At 41.1% G+C, this 24,514-nt stretch overlaps 1 protein-coding gene across 2 annotated transcripts in view; it reads left to right on the top strand.

Annotated features, from left to right (window-relative positions):
* Nucleotides 1–24,514, top strand: part of cachd1 (cache domain containing 1) — a 109,362-nt gene that overhangs the window by 17,932 nt on the left and 66,916 nt on the right. For both annotated transcript variants that reach the window (XM_080431587.1, XM_080431588.1), the window contains exon 2: nt 17,326–17,388. In XM_080431587.1, coding sequence (XP_080287713.1) covers nt 17,326–17,388 — 63 coding nt within the window. The remainder of the gene's footprint in view (nt 1–17,325; nt 17,389–24,514) is intronic.

Genomic DNA, 24,514 nt, shown 5'->3' on the forward strand with positions numbered 1-24,514 from the left:
GCTTGTAGATCTGCTATTGTCGCAGAATGTTCGCCCCAAAATAGTGACGCTAGGGTTCATGTGGTTAACAAGCAGAAGGGGTCTGCCCTGCTCTCAAGGACCCATTGATATTTACTGAGATAGACAATTTCACCAAATCCAAACTCTGCAAGCCTCAGTCTGGCCACAAGCCGTCCTCCTCTCAGGCACAGCCCTACAGTTCCAATGAGACTGCTGGTCTGTTTCATAAGCCTGTGCTTCTTTTCTCTCTTGTTGTATGAGCAGTCCTCTCGGAGCCACGCTGTGTTCAGCTGTGTTTAGGGCTGGGGAATTGGTCGACAGTCCTTTCATCCACACTCCTCTTGCTGTTGTTTGGGTTTCCAACACAAAAGAACTAGATGTGAGTTAGTTTGCCCGGAACGCTGCCTGCACCTTATCTGGACCAGAACCAACAGCCACCCCTTTTGTCTTCTTCATCTCTGTCTCTCTCTCTCTCCCCTATTCTGTTTCATTTCACTACAAGCCTCTTGCTCATGTGTATGGAAAGCAAACAAAACACAGGAAAAATAAATAGGCAGTAGTCATTATTTGCAGGGGGGGGTGGGGGGGGGGGTTTTGAGTACTTCTGATGGGGCATAGGCTTAACCCATTAAGACCTGAGGCCGATTCTTCAAAATGTCTTCTAAATCCTAACGGTTTTCTGAAAAACCTATGTTGCTATATCAGTGGTTCTCAAACTTTTTCATGTGAAGGACCCCCAAAATGATATGTTTTTGGCCGCGGACCCCCGTAAAAATATGTTGTTCCAGGGACCCCACGAAGCAAAGATTTGAGTTAAAAATGTTCGCTTAAAAAAAAAAAAGTATATTCAAAGATTTGCACACATTTTTAAAATCTTTCAAAAATAGCAGATCTACAAGCTCGTAGCGCGGCACTCGGTGCCGTGCTACGAGCTTGTAGATCTGCTATTTTTGAATAGCCAAAGTTTTTAGCTCAAATAAAAAAATGACACAGACGCGTTCCAGGTCTTAATAGGTTAAGCATTACAAATACAAACTGATCATTAAATGTATCTCCTTCCAAACGTTCACATTTTATTTCCCCTTCCTCGACTCTCATGGATTATTTTCTGCACAGTAGATGAGCTACTTTCTCTGCACTGTTTTTATTAGTGAGGGAGGAGGGGCATGCCTACTGCTACCCACGCTGCCCACTGATAGCACAGAGTAAAAGGAGATTTGTGTTTCTGTGTGGACATGTGTGTATTTTATGGGTGTACTTTGGCATTGTGGTTTCCTGCCACAAGTGAGGGTCACAACTCATAAACCCTTTCTGAAACCTGTGTGTGTGTGTGTGTGTGTGTGTGTGTGTGTGTGTGTGTGTGTGTGTGTGTGTGTGTGTGTGTGTGTGTGTGTGTGTGTGTGTGTGTGTGTGTGTGTGTGTGTGTGTGTGTGTGTGTGTGTGTGTGTGTGTGTGTGTGTGTGTGTGTGTGTGTGTGTGTGTGTGTGTGTGTGGCAGTCACACACCAATGACTGTACGGAACAGACAGACGTCACACAGTTGGAATGGCCGCGAGGTCCACACAGTGGCATCTCAAAGAAGCACTGGTGTTTTGAGTGTGACTGTGTGTTTTTTACGCATTTCTATGCATGTACAGTAAATGTCTGACTGTGTATATATTTGTGTGTATTTTCCTTAACTTACCCAGACATGGGCTGATGTTTTCCTTCTCAACCACATTCCCCCTGTTCGTCTCTCTCAGCAGCACCCTGACTAGCCAACACAAATCCTGTGGTCAGTTAATCACTCATGTAATTTAGTTGAATGCTCTGCCAGCAGCACTGCTGCACAGAGGGATGGGTTATTTTGTTGTTGTTTGAGAATGGCGTGCCTTTTTTTGGTCACATTGGTTATTTGGTTTTTAACCACTATGTACGTTGTGTCCCCCAAGGGTCTATACTAGCTAGGCCACCTACTTTTATTCTTCTTCACCAAATCTCTCTGCCGACGTGACACGTTGTGTGAGCTTGTCGATCTATGCTGTGTGTGCCGAATGTTTGCCTCAGAATAGGAAGGCTATGGTAAATATACTGTGCATCATTCTCTCACTATTTTGCTATTCTACACTGGTTCTTATGGTGGTCCTGGGACACAGACTAGGCTAGGACAAAGCTGTGCTTGATTTATCAAAAGTATTAACCATACTTCTAATGAAAATGTTCTGAGAAGTGCATTAAAATATATGTTTTTTTGCTAAGGTATATTAAAATTTTTGTTCATATTTACCCTTGGAGGAAAAGCAGGAGTGAACATTAACATAATGAAAACCCAAAACTCGGTGTGTAACTGTGACACGTTGCACACAGCTATGATCCCACTTTGAACAATAGCGGCTTATCGTAAATTGTTTGATTTTAAGCATTTGAGGTGAACATGTCACATATCCATTTTCGTATTGTATGTTAATCACATGCAATGCCGGAAAGAAAGTGTCTGCGGTGTATAATATTATTATGCCTGTATATCTAAGCGGATACGTATAGCTTTACACTGTGACTTTTAGTGAAAGTAAAAGCTCTGTTAGATGCAGTAGGCTATTAACTATATGTGGTCACTTGTCATTTTAGTAATTGCTCAGATCCAATCTTCACTTCACCCTGAAATTGTGAAGTGAAGTGTTAGATAAACTGAGGTGCCTAGTGGAGGAGGTCATGTAGAAAGAGAGAAATATGTTTTTCTCTAGTTTGTTTTCCCTCCCTTGAATACGCCTCCAATTAAAGTCAAACGAGGGCAAGGCTAAGCCATGAGATGCTATGTTCTCCATGCTAAGCTTGGAAATGTTCCGCTAAGCTAGGAATTGTTTATGTTAGGCATGGCCAGGAAATGTAATAGTAAGTTAGCAGTACTCAGCTTTTTTAAAATAAAAAAGCTGTTTCTTGGCTGTAATCATGGGGAAATCTTAGGTGTCTTCATGTTCAGACTCTTTGGTAGCTTAGTATTTTTAACTTTAGAAACAATGGGTTGTTTCAGTATTTTTAACTTTAGAAACAATAGGTTGTTTATCCAAACAACTTCCATAAATGGTTCTCTTGCACCAAAAACATTTTCCATGTGATTGCAACTTCTGAACTTCAGTCGTTTTGGAGTGTAAGTTATGCAGTGAGGATTGGTTTAGTTTGCCAACGAAAACTAGTATCATATGTGTAGCTTAGGCTCGTTGCAGAGCAGACCGTCTCCATTAATCAGGGAGTGAAACTGGCATAAGAGTACAGTAGCTACTTCAAGTAGAACAAAGCCATGGCTATTGGAGCCTCACAACCATGGCCAGACATGATCTCACATGATGCTCAGAACCCTGAGGGGATCAGGAGGACCACCCCACAACTAGCCATTCATCAATTTTATCATCTTTCTCTTCTGTTTGTCTCTGACTAGAGCCCGACCGATGCCAGATTCCTAAACCTAGAGACCTAGACCTAGGGGGGAAAAAAATATTATTTAATATAGACATAGATGGCACTCAATTGTCTTGTTTATGCATTTTGAAAATATCTAATTTCATGAATTAATTTAATATATTACATATGCAGTAACATATGTGCAGCTACTTGTTTCCTGTTTCCTACATATCCAAACAGGCTGAAGAAGAAATACTTTGTGTACTTTCTCTCTGTCCCCCTCTCTCTCTCTCTCTCATTCCAGCCGCCGTTTCTTTGACCCTGTCCTGCTGCCTATCAGCGTAGTTCTTCTCTCACACATTCTCTCTCATCCTTCTCACATTCTCTCTGTGTTGAGTAAAAGCATTCAGTATGAGGTTTTGGCTCCAGCGGGTCGTACCACCAGGGTGTGACTTGGACTGGTGGAGCCTGAGGCATTGGTGGGTTGGCATGGGCCTGGCACTGGGCCCTAAAGTGCTGGGGCCCCGTCCAGGCAATACGAGACTGTCTGAGACACAGTCGACTGATTTCAAATACACAGCCAAGCGATGCTAGTCTGAACTTACAGCCTTCTACCAACCACAAGCATGGCTTTCATCATTTATGCGGTCCTTTGCATTAGCCAGATATGTAATATACAGTAGTTTTCTTGAACATTTTACCCTCGGAGTCAGATTTTTCATAGGGAACTTAATGATGCAAATGCTGTTTTTGAAACAGACACATGTGTGTACAATCAATTAATCAAAAGAAATACACACACACACACACACACACACACACACACCCCCCCACACACACACACACACACACACACACAGACACACACACACACACACACTGTTTATGATTTATAGTTGTTTGATATAGAGGAACATTGAAACAACACTGGTTAAAAAAAAGTTCTACATTCTTTGTTTTGAATTCTTCCTGAGCTAATTTGCCCACTGTTTGTGGTTGGGGTTTTGCGTTAATGGAAGTGCCCAGGTATGCAGCTTTGATCTGCCATCGGAACATTTTCACCTCAGGTCTACTTTAACAGCAAGTTGTTATTCCCATGATGCACCAGGAGGCTCACACTACTCCCACTGTGCGCAGGGTGCTGCTGTCAGATGAAGGTTGTGCATATCTAAAAGTGTTCAGGAATTGAGAAAATGATTTTCCTCCATTGAAACTCATGTACAATTACTATCATAAAACTTGGGACAGAACCTAGATTTCTGTTTAATTTTGGTTCATGTCCCAAAGAAAAGCAAAACTGTTTTGAAAGTTTTTCATGGTGCAGCGGCGTGGTGAAAGTGTTATGAGTAGGATGGAGTTCTGGTTGGGGGGGGGGGGGGATTTGAGAAGTTTTAGCATTTCCAATTAGTTCTGCATGATTAGTGCAGGGCTGCTCAGGACTGCAGCTCCATTTAATGACTTTAACCGCCTTGACATCAAAGAGCCTTGTGTTAAAAAGCATGCTAACCTAATGACCCACCCTCACTGCCCACCCGCCCACCCACCTAAATGCACACATAACTGTAAGAGGGTAGTTTAGAAGAGGTGAGGCCAGGGTTATTGCACATGACCTTTGAACTGAGAATTACATGATAACAGTGACATCACGACTACCTCCCATCCTTGGGAGGTACTGAAGGACCTTCTTACCTTCTCAGAACCTGATATAATATATCGGTCAGGTTCTAGTAAGATCATATAATCACATAATCACATGATATCGGCCAAACCGATAATATCGGCTTGGCCGATATTATGTGATTTATTTTTTTGTGTTGGAATAGGGCATTAGGCATCAACAAAACCGGTATCTGCAATGGACCCAACAATCTGGCTTCAGTCAGGATCTACTTCTTAAACAACATAACATTAAACAATCTGGATCTTATTATCTGTTTCATTTTTTACTTTGTGTAACAAGATTTATTGCTTGGCGGTAATGACCAAAATACTGCCTACTACCACAAGTTGTGTTTGTTATTGCGTGGCCACACTAGTTTATGGAACATTCTTTAGGAAACATTAGAATCCTTATTTTTCTTTTTTGTAATGGACATTTTGTATATTTTTTCATGTTTTTGTTTATGGATAAATGGAGAATGCAAGATAAATGGTTTGAAGGAAGAAGGGAAGTTTGTTAAACTATTGGGACATTGCTGATTTCAATGGCTCAACTCAATGAATAGATGTCGGAAGGGCTGAAGAATATATCGTTATCATACTGTTATCTAGATATGAACAAAAGGCAACGATATGGACCATATCAATAAGATGGATAAGCAAGGGGAATGTCAAGATAGAGGTGCAACATCTGTCTGTCTATTTCTCGCCATAAGATCTTCATGGTGACACTGTGCTTGTGTCCAACACCACCTGACACTAGAGCTGTGGACATTTCCCATTTCTAAGATGCATCGCGATGCATATGTGGATGATTCTGCTCAATTCACTGACATTATATCATCGATTATAACCTACTAACGTTTATTGTTGTCATTGATTTTCAAATTACGACTGTGAGGGGAGCAGTGTCTCATTGAACTCAACTGTGCACAAACTAGGGCTGTCCTCGAATCAGGATTTATCTAGTTGAATCAGAGTCGGGAGTTTAATGCGACTAGTCAACTATTCGTTTTTATGTAGAAAATATGTCTATGACCTTATTGGGGGCTACAATTGCAAGTGTTTCAGAAGTGTTTAGATTTCTTGTTTACTATTGAAAAATGTCATAGTAGCAACAGAAGAAGTATTTCCTCTCAAATTGGCGGATTTCAAAATAAGAGCTTCCCTTAATATGATTAGTCAACTGGTTTTCTTTTTAAGTCTACTTACAGGAAGTAGATGGACTAAATTAGAAGTACGTGACACATCAACGCTCCGACAGGCCTAGCACAAACGCTAATAGGCATGCAAGGCTAACGTTAACATTACGCGTGACATGGCTGAGTGAGGCTGTGATTTGGCTATACCATGTTTAATGATGTAGCGATTGACCGTTGTTCTTCATGGTCCTGATGATGTGCTCTGTAGTATTTGTGATGAGAACAATGATTCACTTAATTTTTTTCATTCCTATTCCTATTTCATTCACAGAACTGAAGTTTCAAAACAGTTAAGTTTACTTCAGTCAAGCTGAGTACATTTGCTGCTAAAATAAATGTAACCTTGGAGATCCCTTTGTCCCAATTTTTTTATACGTGAGATTTTTAAATGCAAAAAACATTCATCCGTCCATGTACTTCAGCCTGTTTCTTTATTTAAAAAGTAAGCCACTCTCGTCAGTAAACTGGATTGTGCTGCTCTACATTCTGTGGTTAACCAGGGCTGTTTTACTCATTAGTCAATTTTGGTCCCTTAATGTCCCTTGTGTCAGAAGTTCAGAACCTCTCTGTGACTTGGTGTTTGGATGCACACGGCAACGTCAATGAAATCTCTGTACAGTTTCAACGAAACATAAACTAAAGGGCTTTCTTGATCACATCGTGTATCAAGCAGGTTCTGGATCTGCTAAGTGCCACTTGGCTTTGTTGTGCTTCTAAAGTAGCTATTATTGCCGGTCTCCCCCTGTTCCATGCATGCACTCCCTTTCTCTCCCCCCCCCCCCCTCACCTCTGCCCCCTCTCCATTCATCCTGTCCTCCCCTCTCCCCTCCCTACCTTCTCTCGCTCTCTCTCCTCATTTCTCTCACATGTGGAAAGCATTATATCCTGTCTGGTGGAGAGGGAGAGCAAACATCACAGGCCGGAGGCTGGGAGGAGGGGGGGGGGGGGATGGGGGGGAGGTTGGGGTCGTTGAAATGTTAGGATCTACCCAGTAGTGACCATACCAACCCCCCTGCCATCCCCTTTTCTCCCTCTTGCTGTCCATGGGCCCTGACACTGTTTGGACAAAAGGGTTTTTTGTTATTTCAGAATCACAGCACACTTGGTTACATGCTCTTCCAACTGGACGGGACTGTGTGTGTGTATCTATATCTCTGTCTGTCTGTCTGTCTTATATATATTATACTGTGTGTGTGTGTGTGTGTGTGAGAGAGAGAGTGATAGAGGGAGATTTAAAAAAAGGGTCCCGTCAGAGTTCACCATACCTCAGCCTTTGTCATGCTCGTTAAGTTGACATTTTGCGTGCCGTAAACCATTTTCGGGTGTGGTAGGGTAGGGGCTAGGGGGATGCATGTCTCAGTTTATCATGCTTTACCCGTCACACGTTTTGAGCTTGTAGATCGGCTATAAATACATAATAATGTTTGAAAATGTATGACAAATGTTCAATATTGAAACGATTATGCAAAATATCTCAAATAATCAGTCGAGTATGTCATAACTGTGACAGTCCTACTACACACAACAATCAATGTAGTGGCGCACAGGGCATCCTTTTGCCCATGCGGTACCCCTCCTCCCCCAAATAAATAAATACAAATACAATCTGTTCTATCGTTTACATGAACTGTAAACCACTGGTGTTAAACATGTTAGAATGTTTTAGATCACTAACAGATTACGTTCCAGCTTTGGGTTTGAAGGAGAAACATAGTCTCTTGTCCCGTAATCCAGCTTCATGTGAACTCGTTGTCCCTGCTGCTGTAATGGGACGCCTCATCACCAGTGATGGTAGGGGCACAACAACACAATTCAAGTACACAGTAGAATCCTCAGTGTGGTGGGGCCGTGGGCCTGATCTAACTCTGCGAGTGTACACATTTGTGCACCCGCAGAGTTACAAATGGATACACGAACACTGAGGATTTTACTGTGTAAACCGGGCCTAGTACACAATAGCTCGCAGCATCAGTTTGGGTCACAAGTTATTTTGAAAAATGGGGGGGGCCCCCCGAGGGAAGATTTAAAAAATCGTTGCTGTCATGTGGATGTTTTTAAGTTGCTCCACATTGAAAAGCCATCATAAATATGATGGTTTTTCCACATAGTATCATGTGGTCAGTGTTAGTAGCCATTGTGTCCCAAAGGGCTCAGAATGGCCTCTTGTTTTATGGGCTTGCCAGAAAACCCACAAACTTGGTTACTCTGGTAACAGACTGAAACTACCACTCAAACAGGCATTATTCTGTGGATCTGGCCCTTTATAATTAGCTATACATACTCTATGCAACTTCCACTTCATGCATTTGTAGACTATTCAAGTATCTGGAATTGCTGTGGTTGAAAGCATCTGACGGTTGCTTTGGCTAAAGTGTCCTTTCAGAAACCAGGTTTTTGAGAACTAATTTAATCTTCTTGTGTACAGTGAGGAGTATATGTGGTCAGTTAAAGCGACATTGAACTTTGGTAGATCTTGTCTTTATGTACTATGTTTGAGTGCACAGGGAACTGGTTAACGGCAAGAATAGCAGGATTTACGGGGAGAGAGAATGGGAGTGGAAACGGTGAAACAAAAACATGGATGCTTCACTGCATCTTTGGAGTGCCTAAAAGAGTTGAAGCCACCTCAACATTTCACGCAGCGACAAGGGTTGGGCGTCAGTTTGTAGCTTCATGTCGCTAAAAGCCTTCCATTGAAAATGACTTGTAGCCTGTTGCTTTGTCTCCGGTAGTGAGAACACCGTATGACACGCAGATGTTAAGACATCTAGCCATTGTTTTTACTTGGGGGCATATGAAGGGCTGGATGGAATAGCTTTGTGGTTTTGAAATAAATGATATGAACTTTAGATAGTTCATTCAAGTACAGGCAGTCAGAATTCTATGACAACTTTAAGGGTCATGTCTTATATTGAGCAGAAAATGTTTTGCAATATTTTTGTGTGGCTGCATGAATGCCTACACAATTATTACCCGCGCACAAAAACAAAAGGACAGTAATAGACATACACAGAAAACAAAACTGGAGTAGGCTAAAATAGGTGCACAAATCATACACCGCATCGTGTTGAAGGCACTCAGACAGCCGGCTACACATGCTGGTACTAGAAACAGACACAAAGCACTGGGTGTGGGCAGGGTATCTGGAGCCATAGCCTCAGGTTGTATATTGGTTAGAGTCACCAAATTAAATTGACCCTCTGAACCTCCTAAATGCTGCAGCAAGCAGTTGGCAGACACAGCCCGCCAGCCATTTAATTAGCCGTCCAGCTCCACGGTTAGGTGGAAATGGAGCCTCACTCAATTAGCTGGGATTTGATTTGTCTGTGTTTGTGCAGTCGGTGTTCAGGGATCTACACTTCTGTCACGATCACAACCCTGTTTATTTTGGATGTCTGCCATACCTGAAGAGTACGAGATATCTGCTTGCCCGCCATGTGGATTATATCAGAAAAGGCAGTGATGGACACCAAGCCGGTTGACAAGAGGCCAAAGGGTGGGTGGATGGTTATGAAATCTAGCGTAGAGTTGTAGCACAATTTGCAACCTGACGCCTGATTTATACTTTTACAGTTGCGTGCCCGTGTCTCACACCAAAAATAGCCGATCTACAAGCTCACAACGCGTCACAGCCCGGCTCGTTGTGAGCCTATCAGCTATTTGTTATGCAAGACACCAGTGCACAACCAAGTATAAATCATGCATGAGATGTGGGTTAAAAAGTGAAAGCAAAGGCACTTGCTGCTATTTGTATCACTGCCCTACTCGTTACCCAGTCTGTGTTGATATAAGATATATGCTTGATTGATTATTTTATTAGACAGAAATGCAAAAGGCACGAGTACAGTCAAACACTTAGTCTAAAGGGATAACACAAAAAAGTCCAGTGGATTGTTTCCATTAAGGTCCTATATATTCAATTCATCAACAAACATGAACACTGTAGAAAACCATTATGAATCGTCTTTACAGAGGTGAGGAAAATAGATAATGATAAATAAACTAAATGAAAGAGCTATTCGTCTAGTTTATTAGCCTATATTGGTTTGGTGTACAGCATTTCAGTGACCTAAAGGCACAAGAGATATTCTCTTTTTCTGTTGAAAAAAAACCAATCACTTTCTCTCTCTCTCTCTCTCTCTCTCTCTCTCTCTATCTCTCTCTCTCTCTGTGCTTTGTAGCCCTCAGAAAAAAATTATATTGGAGAATGGTCAGGTGGAGCGCTAGCGATGGAAAGGGGTCTGTGGGAAAAAAAATGCACACACACACACACACACACACACACACATCATAGGCAAAGCTCCAGCGCCTCATCCCTGTCTTCTGCCCTTTGTAGTGCAATGAGCAGAGAGGCTGGGAGGGAGAGAAGAGGGGATGATCTACTGAGAGGAGAAATGTGTGCAGCATGGTAGGAAGCAGCAATAGTTGTCCCAGGTGTTTTCAGCCTTTTAACTGTTGTTGGTTGTATGGAACCCAGCCTGTCGGCCTATGAACAGCTGCAGGACACACCAAACCTGGGGTTTGCATGTGAAACGTGCACATGTGATAACACGCACGTGCACGCTCAATTCTCTAGATAGACAGACAGACAGATAGATAGATAGATCGATGACCGCTATTGAGCCCCCAAGAATTCCACTTGTAATGGCAGTACAGCAGTATGAAACACAGGACAGATTAAACATTTTTTAAATGGATAAAACAAAGTATAAATGACAAAATAGTGAAAATAAGAGTAACAAACAGGGATTAGGAATACCAACTACCAACTAGAAAAAGTCCTCCTCGGAGCACAGGTCAGGTAGGTTATTGTGGGCCAGCAATATTTGGAATGCGCCAATCAGGATGGAATATGAAAAATCGGACAGATCCGTCTTGATCCCTTGACTATAGAGATGTGTACCGATTTGCGTGATGTTTTTACAACATTTGTAGGAGTAATATCAAAATAAATGGTTTTGCAAAAATCTGCCTCCAGGTGCCGCTATATAATAACGCAATGTTAAAAGGGTGCAAAGTTTCACCGCAATCGGACGCTGCGTTCATGATTTGCTGCATTTTGTTCAAAACAGGCCACTCCTGCAAACTTTAGATAGCCAATCAGGATGGAATATGACAAATCAAACAGATCTGTCTTAATCACATGACTATAGAGATCATGTTGTGAAATTTGTATAAAATCTTAAGGAGTAATATCAAAATAATTGTTTTACATAAGTCGGCCTCCTGGTGGCGCTATAAAAGGCAGATGTGAAAAATGTAGGACAAAGCTTTTTCCTTGGCCTCTAGGGAGTGCGCATACAAAGTATCACACAGATATGTGCAGTTATAGGTAAAAACACGAATTGGCCTGTTATAGCGCCACCATGAGGCTGATTTGAAATGTTCAAGTGGCATTTCTTCCTCGGCCTAGTGAGAATGTGACTGATGGAGTCATTTGGAGTGAAAATCGGCCGATTTTGAATCGGTGGCCGATTGATCGGAGCATCACTAATGCATGCGCACCTGTATGCATGATATGCACACTCATGTGCACGAATAGCTGACATGATTATATGATTAACAGCTTGCATTTAGAGAGCTAGACGCAGACAGACACACGGAGAGAATATAGAGCATCATTTGAGCTGCGCCCCACCCAAGTGATGCTCCCATTATGCTGTTCAGTGTGTTCAAAGGTAGTCCCTGGACCACTGATCAACAAGCCCTGAAGACGGGATTAATATGTGTGTGTGTGAGTGTGTGCGCTCTCTCCAGTCCAATGTGAAATTGCTATGGCTCACGGCTCTGCCCTGGCCTTTGAAGATGGATGAATTGCTAATAGGTTTAACACCCCCCCACCCCACCCCCCCCAACTCTCCCTCTCTGGAACTCCTCTACCTCAGTCTGTCTCACTCCCTTCTTCTCTCTTGCTGGTGCAAGTTTTTCCTCGTTCCTTCTTTACCTCTCCTTCGCCCCTCTCTTCTTGCCTGCTGCCTTATTCCTTTATATCCTACCTCCTTTCACTTCCCCTTTCCCAACATACAACACACACACAAACGCACGCACGCACGCACACGCGCACACACACACACACACCACACACACACACACACACACACACAGAAATCTCATTCTGGGGCAGTTATCATAGGTCATCTCCCTTCACCATCAGGAATTTCTCGTTTCTTAAGGAGACGTGCTCCATTGAGAAGAAAAGAGTCACTTAAAAGGGTAAAGTGCCTCTTGCCACACAGTACCACATTCCCAAGAGGGCCAGACGGAGATCTCCAAGAAAGAGGCGCAATTAATTGGCAGTCATGCCCGTTTATGTGCGAGTGTCCTTGTGATTCGTCGTGTGGGCTCTGCGGATTTCATGGTTCTTTTAAACAGAATTTTTATTGCAATACTACTTTTGTTTTGTGGACATGATACTGTACTGTAGGTGGGTTACGCCTTAAGTTTCGCGCCGGAGTCACGTGCCTACAATAGCTGCTCTAGAATATCACAGCACGTTTATGAGCTTGTAGATCGGCTATTTTCAGCGTGCAACTCAGACGCACAACTAAATGTAAATAAAGCATTACAGGAAAGAAGAAACAGATGCCTGGTACTCAGAACTATATTGATATGCTTATTTATTATTATTATTAGCTATTATTACTTTTATTATTATTGTTAGTCTGATATGTTTAGGTCTGTTCAGGATTCCTCGCTCATTATCTTGAATGAAAGGAGGTGTTGCACCATATCTGCAGCACAATGGTCAGTCCTTCTCTAGCAGCTCTTTGAAGGATTGAAAATACTTTTCTAAATCATGCTAAAAGCTTCTTGACCCAATATCTCAGCGACTAAAACACAAGTGCTTTATTTGAATGGACTCAGGATCAGACATGCTTCTTAGAAACCATAGGATGGAGTTGAGCTGGGGTTTAGCCATTCCTGCTAGCCACTCATCTGTGGTTAGGATTAACCCGGAGAAAGTCCGATTTAATAACTGGCCTAATGGGACCCACCTCGGTGCTCTAAGATCAAGGGACAGGACCTGACTAATTATCTTTTAAGGTCAATGTTCCAACAAGTTGCCTATTTAGAATACATGGGCCCTATAAGAACATTAGGGTGTACAAAGATGCCGAATGGGGGTTGGAGCGAGGTTTGAATGAAGTAGCCTATTCAGACCAAACCGTATTCAGAAACAATGTCCTCTCTTATCAGCACCTTGTTAAAAAAAGAAAATGGGCCTAATGTTCAAAAGGTTGCTTGTTCAAATCCAGTATGCACTTATGGAAAATACAGTTTAGGTAAGAGGCCTCTGTTTTGTAGCTGATGGCTAGTCAGTTACCCATACCCTGAGTTTGTATGGAAAGCACTAGAGCAGTGGTTACGGACATGTGGCTGAAGAAGCCATGGGGGGTGTGTGTGTGCGCGTGTGTGTGTGTGTGTGTGTGTGTGTGCGCCGTGCACGAGTGTGTGTGTGACTATGGGTCAGGGGAGGCCACAAGTCCATGGTGGCCCAGGCAGCCGTAGGCCTCTCAGGTTTCAGAGCCAGGCATTCCTTCTCGGCTGCCGTGTAGCTGTGAAAACCACAAGAGCTGTTCCAACAACAAACAGGGAAAAGACAGCTAAGCTACAGCTAATTAGGTGTGGGAGTTTTCAGTTTGTTTTAGTTTACTTTCTCTTTTTTTTCCAACATAGACTGTTTTCTTGGACACAAAATCCCATTCATTTTTCCAATGGAAGTTGTTTTCCTCTCTCTCTTTTTCTTGGCCTTTTCTCCATTATTTTCTCTCTCTCTTCACGCGTTCCTGATCACATGATCGCTGTGAAGCAGTTGCCATTCTGTTTGTGTGTGCTGCTACGTTGTGTTTATTTGAGAATTCCCTTCCACCGAGGTGGGCTCAGAATGGTGACCTGCGTGGCTGCTTATGTGTTTTTGTAAATAACTCGGTGAGGAAGTATTGGGTGGCTGTATGTCTGTCTATTAGTAGCTGTAGTAACGGTAAGAATAAAGAAATATTATAAAGTACTACAAAATAAAGCAAATAAAAGTTATGATGAATAAAGGACTGTTTGGCCCAGCTGGTCTCATTAAGCGAATAAAGAAAAGATTGTGATTGAGCACTTTCTTAAAGTGCTTATTAATACAAATTACTGAACATTACTAGTCTCCCATTAGTCTTGCGCAGCCAGACGATCAGAGATCTCCACCTGCTGATACGTCTCATGATGACATCTAAATTCAATATATAGGCTGCAACAGCAGCGAGAACGTACGGCCACTGTTTGAAAACAAATCAAATATCATCATCATCCCAGTATGAAGGATTTAGCCCTACATTTTTCGCTTTGGTTCTGCAATGCAGTTATTTTTTAAATTTCCAAATTGTTAGCACCCAGTTTTAGCCCATACGTTGAATTTAGATTAGTGGAGATCTCTGATCATCTGACTACATCTCCCATAGGGAAAATGTTCAGTGCTTTTTAAGAAAAAAGGAACAACATTGCTAGTCTCTCATAGGAAAGTTTTTCAGCAATTCAGCTCTTCAATTAGACCTAATCAAATTTCAAGATTTTACATAGTAAGTCTATGCATAGTTGTGTGTGGCTATGACGGTGCATCTTTTTCTCTTTGTCTTTAATTTTGCATCTCTCGCTCTCTCTGTGCCTGTAATTTTGGGTTCTCTTTTTATTTTCCTAATGCATTCTCTCTTGTGCTGCCCTGACCATGTCTGTCTTTAATTTGTTGAACAACGAAAAATACCTTTCAGCCACTCTTTTCTAACCTTTCTCCTGGACAAGTTGGGCTTTGCTTATGTTTGGGAAGCCATCTTGGCGTGACAAGTCAAGTCTCCCCTCGATTGTGTCGCATGAGTCACTGCTTTGTTTTATTTTTATAGAGTTCCACTGAAGAGGGCGAGGGTTGTGTTATGGCAACAAAATAGAGGTCTAATGCAAGTGAACTTCAGGTTAGCTCGATGCTATGCATTCTAGGCAATTTCAGCCCCTCTGGAATGCTTCTGAGTTCTGACAATAGGTGTGGACAAGCAGTGGGAACCGAGTGCAGCATGGAACCAAGGAATTCAGGGCTTCGTGCACAGTGGGGAAAGTCACGGTGAAACACCTACCTACTTTCTGCCTAAAGCCTGATTTATACTAAATCGTACAATGGTGAAAATAGCCAATCTACAACCTCACAACGCGGTGCGTGCATTGATGCGTTGACTTGTGAGCTTGTAGATCTGCTATTTTCAGTGTGCGACATCCTCGTACGACGGAGCATAAACTTGGCATAACACTGTAAGCAAACATTAGTTTTATGGTGTTTGTACCTGGCACGAAGCACTGCTCCCTATGTTTGGGAAGTAAGGGTGTATGTGCGAGTAGTCAATGGCACCCTGGAGACCAGCTGTGTAAAGGTTGTGTGCGTGTGTGTGTGTGAGGGGGTGCGTGCGTGCATACATACGTACGTGTGTGTGTCAGAGGTGGTTCTGTATACCAACAGTTAAAATGTTGTTGAATGTTGTTGTTTTTCTGGGGCTCTCATGTCACAAATGGTTACTTTCTTTACTTGCAAATGAGGGGCATTTAAACATTCTTTCAGGCTGGAAGCCAAATGGCGAAATCTTGATCCAGTCTGAGGAAAACCTATTTCCCCTCCTGTCATGCTATTGGACATGGTCAGCAATCCATTTAGGTTTTGATGTATAGTTCTAGAAACAGATTTAAGCTGATTTAAATCATCATGGTTCCACCCTTGCGGTATTAGGTTTTTAGTTTAGCACTTTGTTGGCTGATATAAATAGCTTAGGTCAATATAACCCAGTTTATTCACAGACCATTGCCATTAAAGGCTGTTTATACTGTATCTCATAATTGCCCTTCTACTTCCATGAGGTTGTACCAATACATGTATAGAACACCACAGATATTTTTTATTTATAGCAACACTGCTTCTATGTCAAACATGGAAAAAATAAAAACAACATCAAAGTGGAAGTACTCAAACTACGTGGGTCTGGTGACACATTTGTTCGATTGTGTTGTTTGGTGTCCATAACAATAATCGCCGTCGGGTGAACAACATATCTGTAATTCTTTTAGTAGGCACATGATTTTTGCAAAGGTAACGTGAGCAGGTTCTATGTCACTTTTATCCGAAAATACATGGGCATGTATGGACAAAATATTATAATAAGGGAGGATTCTATCCGTTCGGAGCTATGCAAATCACACTTTGTGACTGTGCCTAAATTCATTTTGACCTTGCAGGCGGAATTTCATCAACTGAATACGGAGAGGTGTTTATACAGCAGAGCTACCACATGGTGAAAGGGTAGATTTATTTATTCTCTGAGTGATAAATGGGAACAAAATGGTTCACAAGTATCCTCATAATGGCAAAAGAACTGAAGAAATGGTCTGTCACCCTCACCCATGATATGAACTTGTGTTCACACAGTATCTGAGCTGGGGCTGGGTATTGCCTACAATCTCCCAGTACGATACTCATTACAATACAGAGGCTACACAATACAATAGGTATTCTTTCTGAACATTCTGAACGCACATTCCTGTGTGGCATGTGGTTCTTGTGGATGCAAATATTAATATTTACAGGGAAATGCCAACATCTACCGTAACATGAGTCAGAAACGGAAATACATTTCCATCCATATATATATATATATATATATATATATATATATATATATATATATATATATATATATATGCATATATATATATGCGCCATTGCAGGTCCTACAGGTCGAAACACTGGTCCTCAACATGGGGTCCGGGGGGCCCCCAGGGGTCCTTGAGAGGGTTCCAGGGGGTCCCCAGCTAAATGATTGATAAGGAACCAAGTGAACCTTTTTACGGTTCTGCAACTCTGAGAGTGTGCAAATACGGGTCCATTTGGTTCCATTTGCACACTCTCAGAGATAAAAATCCTATCAGATGGAGGTTCATGGCTTAATGCACATAAAACTGGGCCTCTTTGAAATGAAATGGGTTGAGAATCACTGGATTAAATTACCTCATGCTGTTCTAACCTTGTTCTCTCTCTCTCTCTCCCTGTCTTTCTTTTGCTTCTCTCTCTACAGAGGATCTTCAACTCATTTGTATACACTGAGAAGACATCCAATGGAGAGACAGAAGTGCAGCAGGTGAGTCACAAAGTCGATAACTGTCCTTAGAGGTGTGCGTGTGCGTGCACAGGTTCACACATCTTTCATATAGTGTGCTTCTGTGCCCATGTCTATTCAGCTGCAATTAACTCATATTTTTTTTTTACAAGCACACACACACACACACACACACACACACGCACACGCACACGCACACACAAAACCAGCCTTCAGAGAAAAACTGGGTTTATTAAAATTCTATGGCTGCTGTCTCATTGGCTTTGAAGTTCTCTCTGTGTTTCTACTCCTCTCTCGCCTGTTTCACAACATCAGAACTGAGCTGTACAGCATAAGGCTGAAAGGAGAGAATGGAAATTGTTTTTGCTATTCTTAGCACTGGAAACACTTTTTGCGAGATAATGTAGCATCATGTTTCTCCACAGATATTATACACCAATGCCAAATTAAATCCATTGATTCATTTTAAGATGATTATTTTAGTGACTTATAAATGCCACATGGTGATGCTGCCATTTTCATGTTAAATTTATATTGGGGTTGTAGGGTTAGGAGGACTACTAAAATAAAAGCATTTCCACTTCAGATAATAACTATGAGCTGCAATATGATGGGATGATTTATTGTCATCCGCTCGAATTCAGCAGCGAAAGTCTAAATATCCGCTCTGGGCCCCAGGCAGAGAGTGTTTGATGAATCCCAGGTATCTAGTATGTCATCTAGTAGGCACATGTTGGGTTGTCTGTGGGCATGAGTTCCTGTGTGTGGGGGATCTTGGAAGAGTGGCTGGAACTCCAGACTGGTAAACAGCCACAAGCAAGTACAGACAGGTTGGTGTTTGTTTGCATTTCCTGTGTGTGTGTGTGTGTGTGTGTGTGTGCACGCACGCACGCACGCACGCACGCACGCACGCACGCACACACACACGCACATGTGTGTAAGTACATAGGCACGAGTGTGTATGTGTGTTGGCTGGGTGAGACATTTCTTGCCTTGCAATTCAGTTGGCATAGTGGTAGTGTTTCGTGGATGTTTTTTTTTATCGCAAAATAGCCTGTTAACCACTTAAACTTTATTTAATTGTTCTCTTTTTTTTAACCTAAAAAAGAGATTTCTGTTTTATTTTCATTCAATCCAGAAATAAATCATATGCTTTCAGAGATGAAAGCACGATGAAAGCATTATAACAAGTCCATATATATGGTAATTTGCATTTAATTGAGAGAACACTGTTTAAAGTACTTGTTAAGACTGTAGATTGATTCCCACCAGGATCCTGTTCCTTCCTCCCATTCGAAAAAGGAAATGTTTTAATTAGTCTGGGTCTTGCAACCCTCCTCGGTCGGTCTATAGAGTTCCCCATGTATTCTATTACCCCTGAGCCCCTTTTTGAGGTGGGTGGCACTTCACAAGTCAGCCCTGGCATACTTGGCATGGTCTTCCTTGGGCAATGGGGGAGCTCTTTGCTTCAGCCAAAGCTAGGCTCAATTAGCGGGGTGTCTACAGAGGAAGTGAGGTTTCGGGAGAGTACTGTGTGTGTGGGGGTGGCTGTGAAGTCCAGAGAAGACATAGTAAAATCCTGAGTCTCTCAGAGTTAACCCTTTAAGACCGGGAACGCATCTGTGTGTCATTTTTAGATTTCTTTGGCTATTCAAAAATAGCAGATATACAAGCTCATAGCGCGGCACTACCGAGTGCCGCGCTATGAGCTTGTAGATCTGCTATTTTAGAAAAATCGTGAAAGTTCGTGGGAAAATCTTGGATTATATATTTTTTAAAGCAAACATTTGTAAAATATTTAGTTCCAGGAACCCCCAGAAGCAAAGATATGAGTTACAAATGTCCGCCAAAAAAAAGGAAAAAATTCAAATATTTGCACAACTTTTCATTATTTTTCAAAAAATAGCAGATCTACGAGCTTGTATATCTGCTATTTTTGAATAGCCAAAGAAATCTAAAAATGACACAGATGCTGCTTTCTCGGTCTTAAAGGGTTAAATGAACTCTCAGGATTCTACTGTGGAGCTGGCTTCTCTGCTGTAGTTTCTCCCCTGGAAACTCATTAGGGTGTCGGGAGACACAGACATCTGCCTCTCTGTAATGACATGGGGCCTCACTCACTCTCTGTTGTTGCCTTCATATCTGTTGATGTATATAGAAGGACCGGGGTTCGTTTTGCTGGGGAGGGGATGGGGCGGAAATCCAGTCCTCTGCTTTTAATAATCCCCCCTAGTCTGGACATGCATTTTTTTGGGGGGAAATGTAGGCTGACGAATGTGTTTGACATTTGTTTGGTAATGTCACAATTTAAAAGTTGAATAAAAAACAGAACGTTAACCACATTATCCTTGGCATCCTTTGGGCAAATTGTAATTGTTTTCAAAATATATGTTTAAAAAAAAAGGAATGATGAAAATATACTAACTGAAAGCTCACAATGCGTTGTCATGCGCCGTGTAAGTGAGCTTGTAAATTGGCTATTTTCGCCATTTGTCGTACAAGTATAGGGCTTAAGTGGTGAAGAAAATGTGGCTCTAGTCAGGGTGTATATTTGTCTGTGGAACCGAGTCAAACAAAATGTAATGCCTCAACTCCTACAATTCCAAGAGCTTGTCAGGGTTCAAATATGATTATTTTGGGGGGTCCCCAGTTCAAATATGATTATTTGGGGGGATCACAGCCTGAAAAAGGTTGAGAACCACTGTCCTAACCCATACACATGCTGCACGCGTGATATTTAACATAACTAAATGGTAAATGGTGCATTTATATAGCGCTTCTATCCGAAGCGCTTTACATTGATTGTGCCATTAACCCATTCACACGCACATTCATACACCGATGGCGGAGGAAACCATGCAAGGCACCAACCTGCTCATCGGGAGCAATTAGGGGTTTGGGATCGAACTGGGAACCTTGCGGTTTTCCAGTTCACTCTACCCGGCCACTCTACCCCTGAGCCACTACCGCCCAACTAAATTCAGTAGGGATGTCCTGATTCAAATCATCCAAAACTTGATTTTCAAATCCAGCATGCTCGTTACATGTCTGTGGTTTCAAGACACCACTGTATGCTACATCAGTTTTGGTGCATGCATTAGCGAACATTGTCACACTAAACTGTTAAAACTGTGTGATAATCTAACGTTGCCTTATTTAATGCCATGTCTGTGAGGGATGGGAGGGATGATTACACACACACACACACACACACACACACACACACACACACACACACCACACACACACACACACACACACATACATTCTTGATCTCCTGGCAGAGATAATAATCTACATTCATATGCTGGATGGTGCTGTCAGCAGATGAATCGGGGAGCAGAGATGATTAAGTTTTTGCTCTTGACCGAGACAGATGCTCCTACAATAGTCGGCAGATAAAACGGAATCTGTAGAGGCACAAAACACAATCTGATAGAAATATTGCCCACATTCTGTGTGTGTGTGTGTGTGTGTGTGTGTGTGTTATTTACTAGATGTTGCTTGTGTGAGAAGAACCCTAGCAGCAGTGGGGTCACTCTGGTAGATTAGTCTTGTGACATTTAAGAAATTGAAGGAAAATGCCAATTCTCATTGGTTATCATTTGTCATCATTTTGAAGCAGCATTTTTGCAGCTGTGAAGAAGTTCCACATTTTTAAAGGACATACTGTGACCAAACTGGGATATTTTGCTGCAAATAGCACTGGAATTATGTTGATTTCAAGTTATAATTTGTGACAGATGCATTATGAATACAACGGTAAAGCCAGCGGCAGTCATTGTGGGAATATTGCATTAAACACGCACAAACAAATGCCGTACTCTGTATACATTCAGCTAATCCACTGAGCTGATTGCATGTCAGCCCAAATAGTCTTTTAATTCCACACTGCTCAACTCAAACCTTCAGATGATTCATGTTCAGAATCAAGCTCTTCCAAACAGGACTTGGTCTTCTTAACCAAAAGCCCTATTACACATAGATGTGGTCTAAGGTTGGCCGACGGGGCTTAAACCTCAATGCTCTCCAAAGCAATCGAGACACAGGGTGCCCGGTCATATGCATTTCGGTTCTGTGGCTGAAACCAACCCCGCTGTCCCATTACGAGCCATAGCCAAAGGAGTGGTATAGGTTTGGTCAGTGAGAGAGGAGATCCCTGTTTTTTGGGAGAGTGCGGTTAATTTGTGGCGAGTAGGTCCGAAGGGGTGGCTTTGGCTACAGCATAGCAGGCAGTAACTTAACCCATTAATACCGGGAAAGCATCTGTGTCATTTTAGATTTCTTTGGCTATTCAAAAAATAGCAGATATACGCGCTCACAATGAGCTTGTAGATCTGCGATTTTTTTTTTATTGTGAAAATTCTTTGAGTATATGTTTTTTATTTTTTTTTTATACTTTATTGAGTCCAAACATGTTAACAATAAATGATTCAGTTTACTTCCATAATAGTAATAATACATTTCACATGTTTTATGTCTCTGTTATCAACAGACATTTCGACCCATTCTTTTTTCTTTTTCTTTTTTTTTTTGCATGTAAAACCCCTTCACCTACAGTACATACATAAAGTAAATAAAAAGGATAAACTATATAAAGACATTTCAATAGAAATCATTATTTCATCCATGCATCCTCGTAAACCTCCTGTATAAGGAGGCATAAGCAACAAACTTGACACCAAGAAATGAAACAATAAAGAAATAAAACACAAAATAAAAAAAAAGGGGGGAGGGGGTGAGGTGGGGGAGTTAGGCTTTGTTGTGTCATTTTGGTAAAATATCTTCCATTTCTTTTGTTTCATTTTTAGTTCTGAATACTTGGGTGGTTAAAATAAATAGAAATATTCCAAAGAAATAATAATAATTTTAGTCATTAAGGTTAAATAATCAAATCATGTTTATTTGTAAGATAGAGAGCCCATCTCTTTTCAAACAACCTGTCCTTTCCATTAATTTTATACGTCACCTTCTCCATGAAATAAATATCTTCCACTTTTTCCATCCATCTGACTACACTAGGTAGTTCCAGACCTTTCCAACATCTAGTTATTTGTTTGAGGGCTGTAATTCTCAAAATCCAAAAGAGATATAGTTCTTCCCTCTGTAGACTTTTGGGACGTGTTCCCAAGAGTATATTGTGATTTTCTAAATTAACAGCTCTTCCAAATATTTGTTCTATGATTTGTAAAACTTTGGACCAAAAGTGTTGTATTTTGGGGCATGTAAGGAAAATATGGGTATGGTCCGCCCCATTCTCCCCACATCCCCTCCAACAACTAGAGTTTAATGTGTACTTGGATATCGATAGAGGCGTTTGGAAATACCTTATATTCATCTTCCAGGCGTATTCCTGCCAAAAAGGCGATCTTATATGATTAAAAATGTCTTTAAAACTCTGATTCCACTCACTTCCTTGTATGGTTATTTTCAGTTCTTTATCCCATTTGTCCTTTATATGATCTAGATCTTCAATTTTGTTTTCCTGAAAAATTTTATAGACTTGTCCAATTGTGTTTTTGTAATCATGTCTTTGATGGGATTTTACTATATATCTTAGGAGAGGGTGAAGGTCTCCAAGAGTTCTAATTTTGAGCTTCTCTTTTAAGTAGCTCCTCACTTGCAAATATCGATAAAAATGATGACTTGGAAGATCATATTGATCTGCTAAATTTTCAAAAGAGACCAGCCCTTCTTCATTATACATTTGATAGAATCTTCTGAGACCTTTCCCTTCCCATATCTTAAAAACATGATCAATGCTATTTGGAGTGAAATCTGAGTCACATGACATTTCTCTCATACAGGTAATTTCTTGTTCTTTAACTTTACTTATTTTACATATCGTTTTCCAAATTTTAAATGTATTACGTATAGAATGATTGAGTGTTTTAGTCTGTATTTTATTATAGGATGCAAAGATCAAGGTGCTGAGTGGTTCAACTAGATTAGACTCTATGAGCTTCCATTTAGGGCTCATCTTATTATTCATCCAGATTAAAATAGGTTTTAACTGTGCTGCGTAATAATAATGAATTAAATTAGGTAACGCCAGACCTCCTCTGTCTTTGTCTTGTTGCAGGGTTTTGAGTTTAACTCTTGGCTTCTTTGCATCCCATATAAACTTTCTCATCAGTCCCTCCCATACATGAAAACATGCAGGTGATATGTATAATGGCAGGTTTTGGAATAAAAATAGGAAGCGTGGCAAAACGTTCATTTTGATAATCTTAATTCTTTCCAGTAAGGTAGAGGGTATAATTTTCCACCTACTCAAATCTTGTTTTACAGAGTTTTCCAATGGCCCGTAATTACAATGATATAGTTCGTCTAGATTATTAGGTATGTTTACTCCCAGATATCTAACTTTATTCTGATCCCATTTGATATTAAACTGTTTTTTTAAATCTTTTTCCAAATAGCCACCCACTAACATGGCTTCTGTTTTATTTAAATTTAACTTATAGCCAGACATAGCTCCATAGTTTGTTATTTCCTCTAATAAAATGGGCAAGGATTTACATATTTCTGTAAGGAACAGTATGATATCATCTGCATACATTGCCAATTTATGTTCTTCTTCCTTTAATTTAACTCCCTTTATTTTATTATTTTCCCTAATATGTTCTGCTAGAGGTTCAATACATAAATTAAACATTTGTGGTGATATCGGATCTCCTTGTTTTATTCCTCTGTTCAAAGAAAAAGTCTTAGAGAGCATCCCATTAACTCTTACTCTTGCATTTGGTTCTTTATACATTCCCTTAATCAATTTAATAAAAGTTTTGTGAAAACCGAACTTCTCACATACTCCAAATAAAAAGGGCCAGGAAACCCTGTCGAAGGCCTTTTCCGCGTCCAAGGTCAAGGTCAACATCTGTTGTTTCATTTCTACCGTTTGATCTATCATGTTAAGTGTGCGTCTCACATTATCACTTAAGAGGCGGTTCCTTACAAAACCCGTTTGGTCTAAATTAATTATATCTGGGAGTACATATGAGAGTCTGTTGGCTATAATCGAGGTGAATATCTTCTGATCTACATTTAAGAGAGATATCGGTCTATAGGATGAACAATTTGTCAAGTCTTTTCCTTCTTTTGGTATAACAGTAATGATTGCTGAATTCCATGTGTCTGGCCACTTCCC

The sequence above is a fragment of the Gymnoscopelus braueri genome, assembly GCF_963280865.1.
Source record: "Gymnoscopelus braueri genome assembly, chromosome: 6".
Lineage (NCBI taxonomy): Eukaryota > Metazoa > Chordata > Actinopteri > Myctophiformes > Myctophidae > Gymnoscopelus > Gymnoscopelus braueri.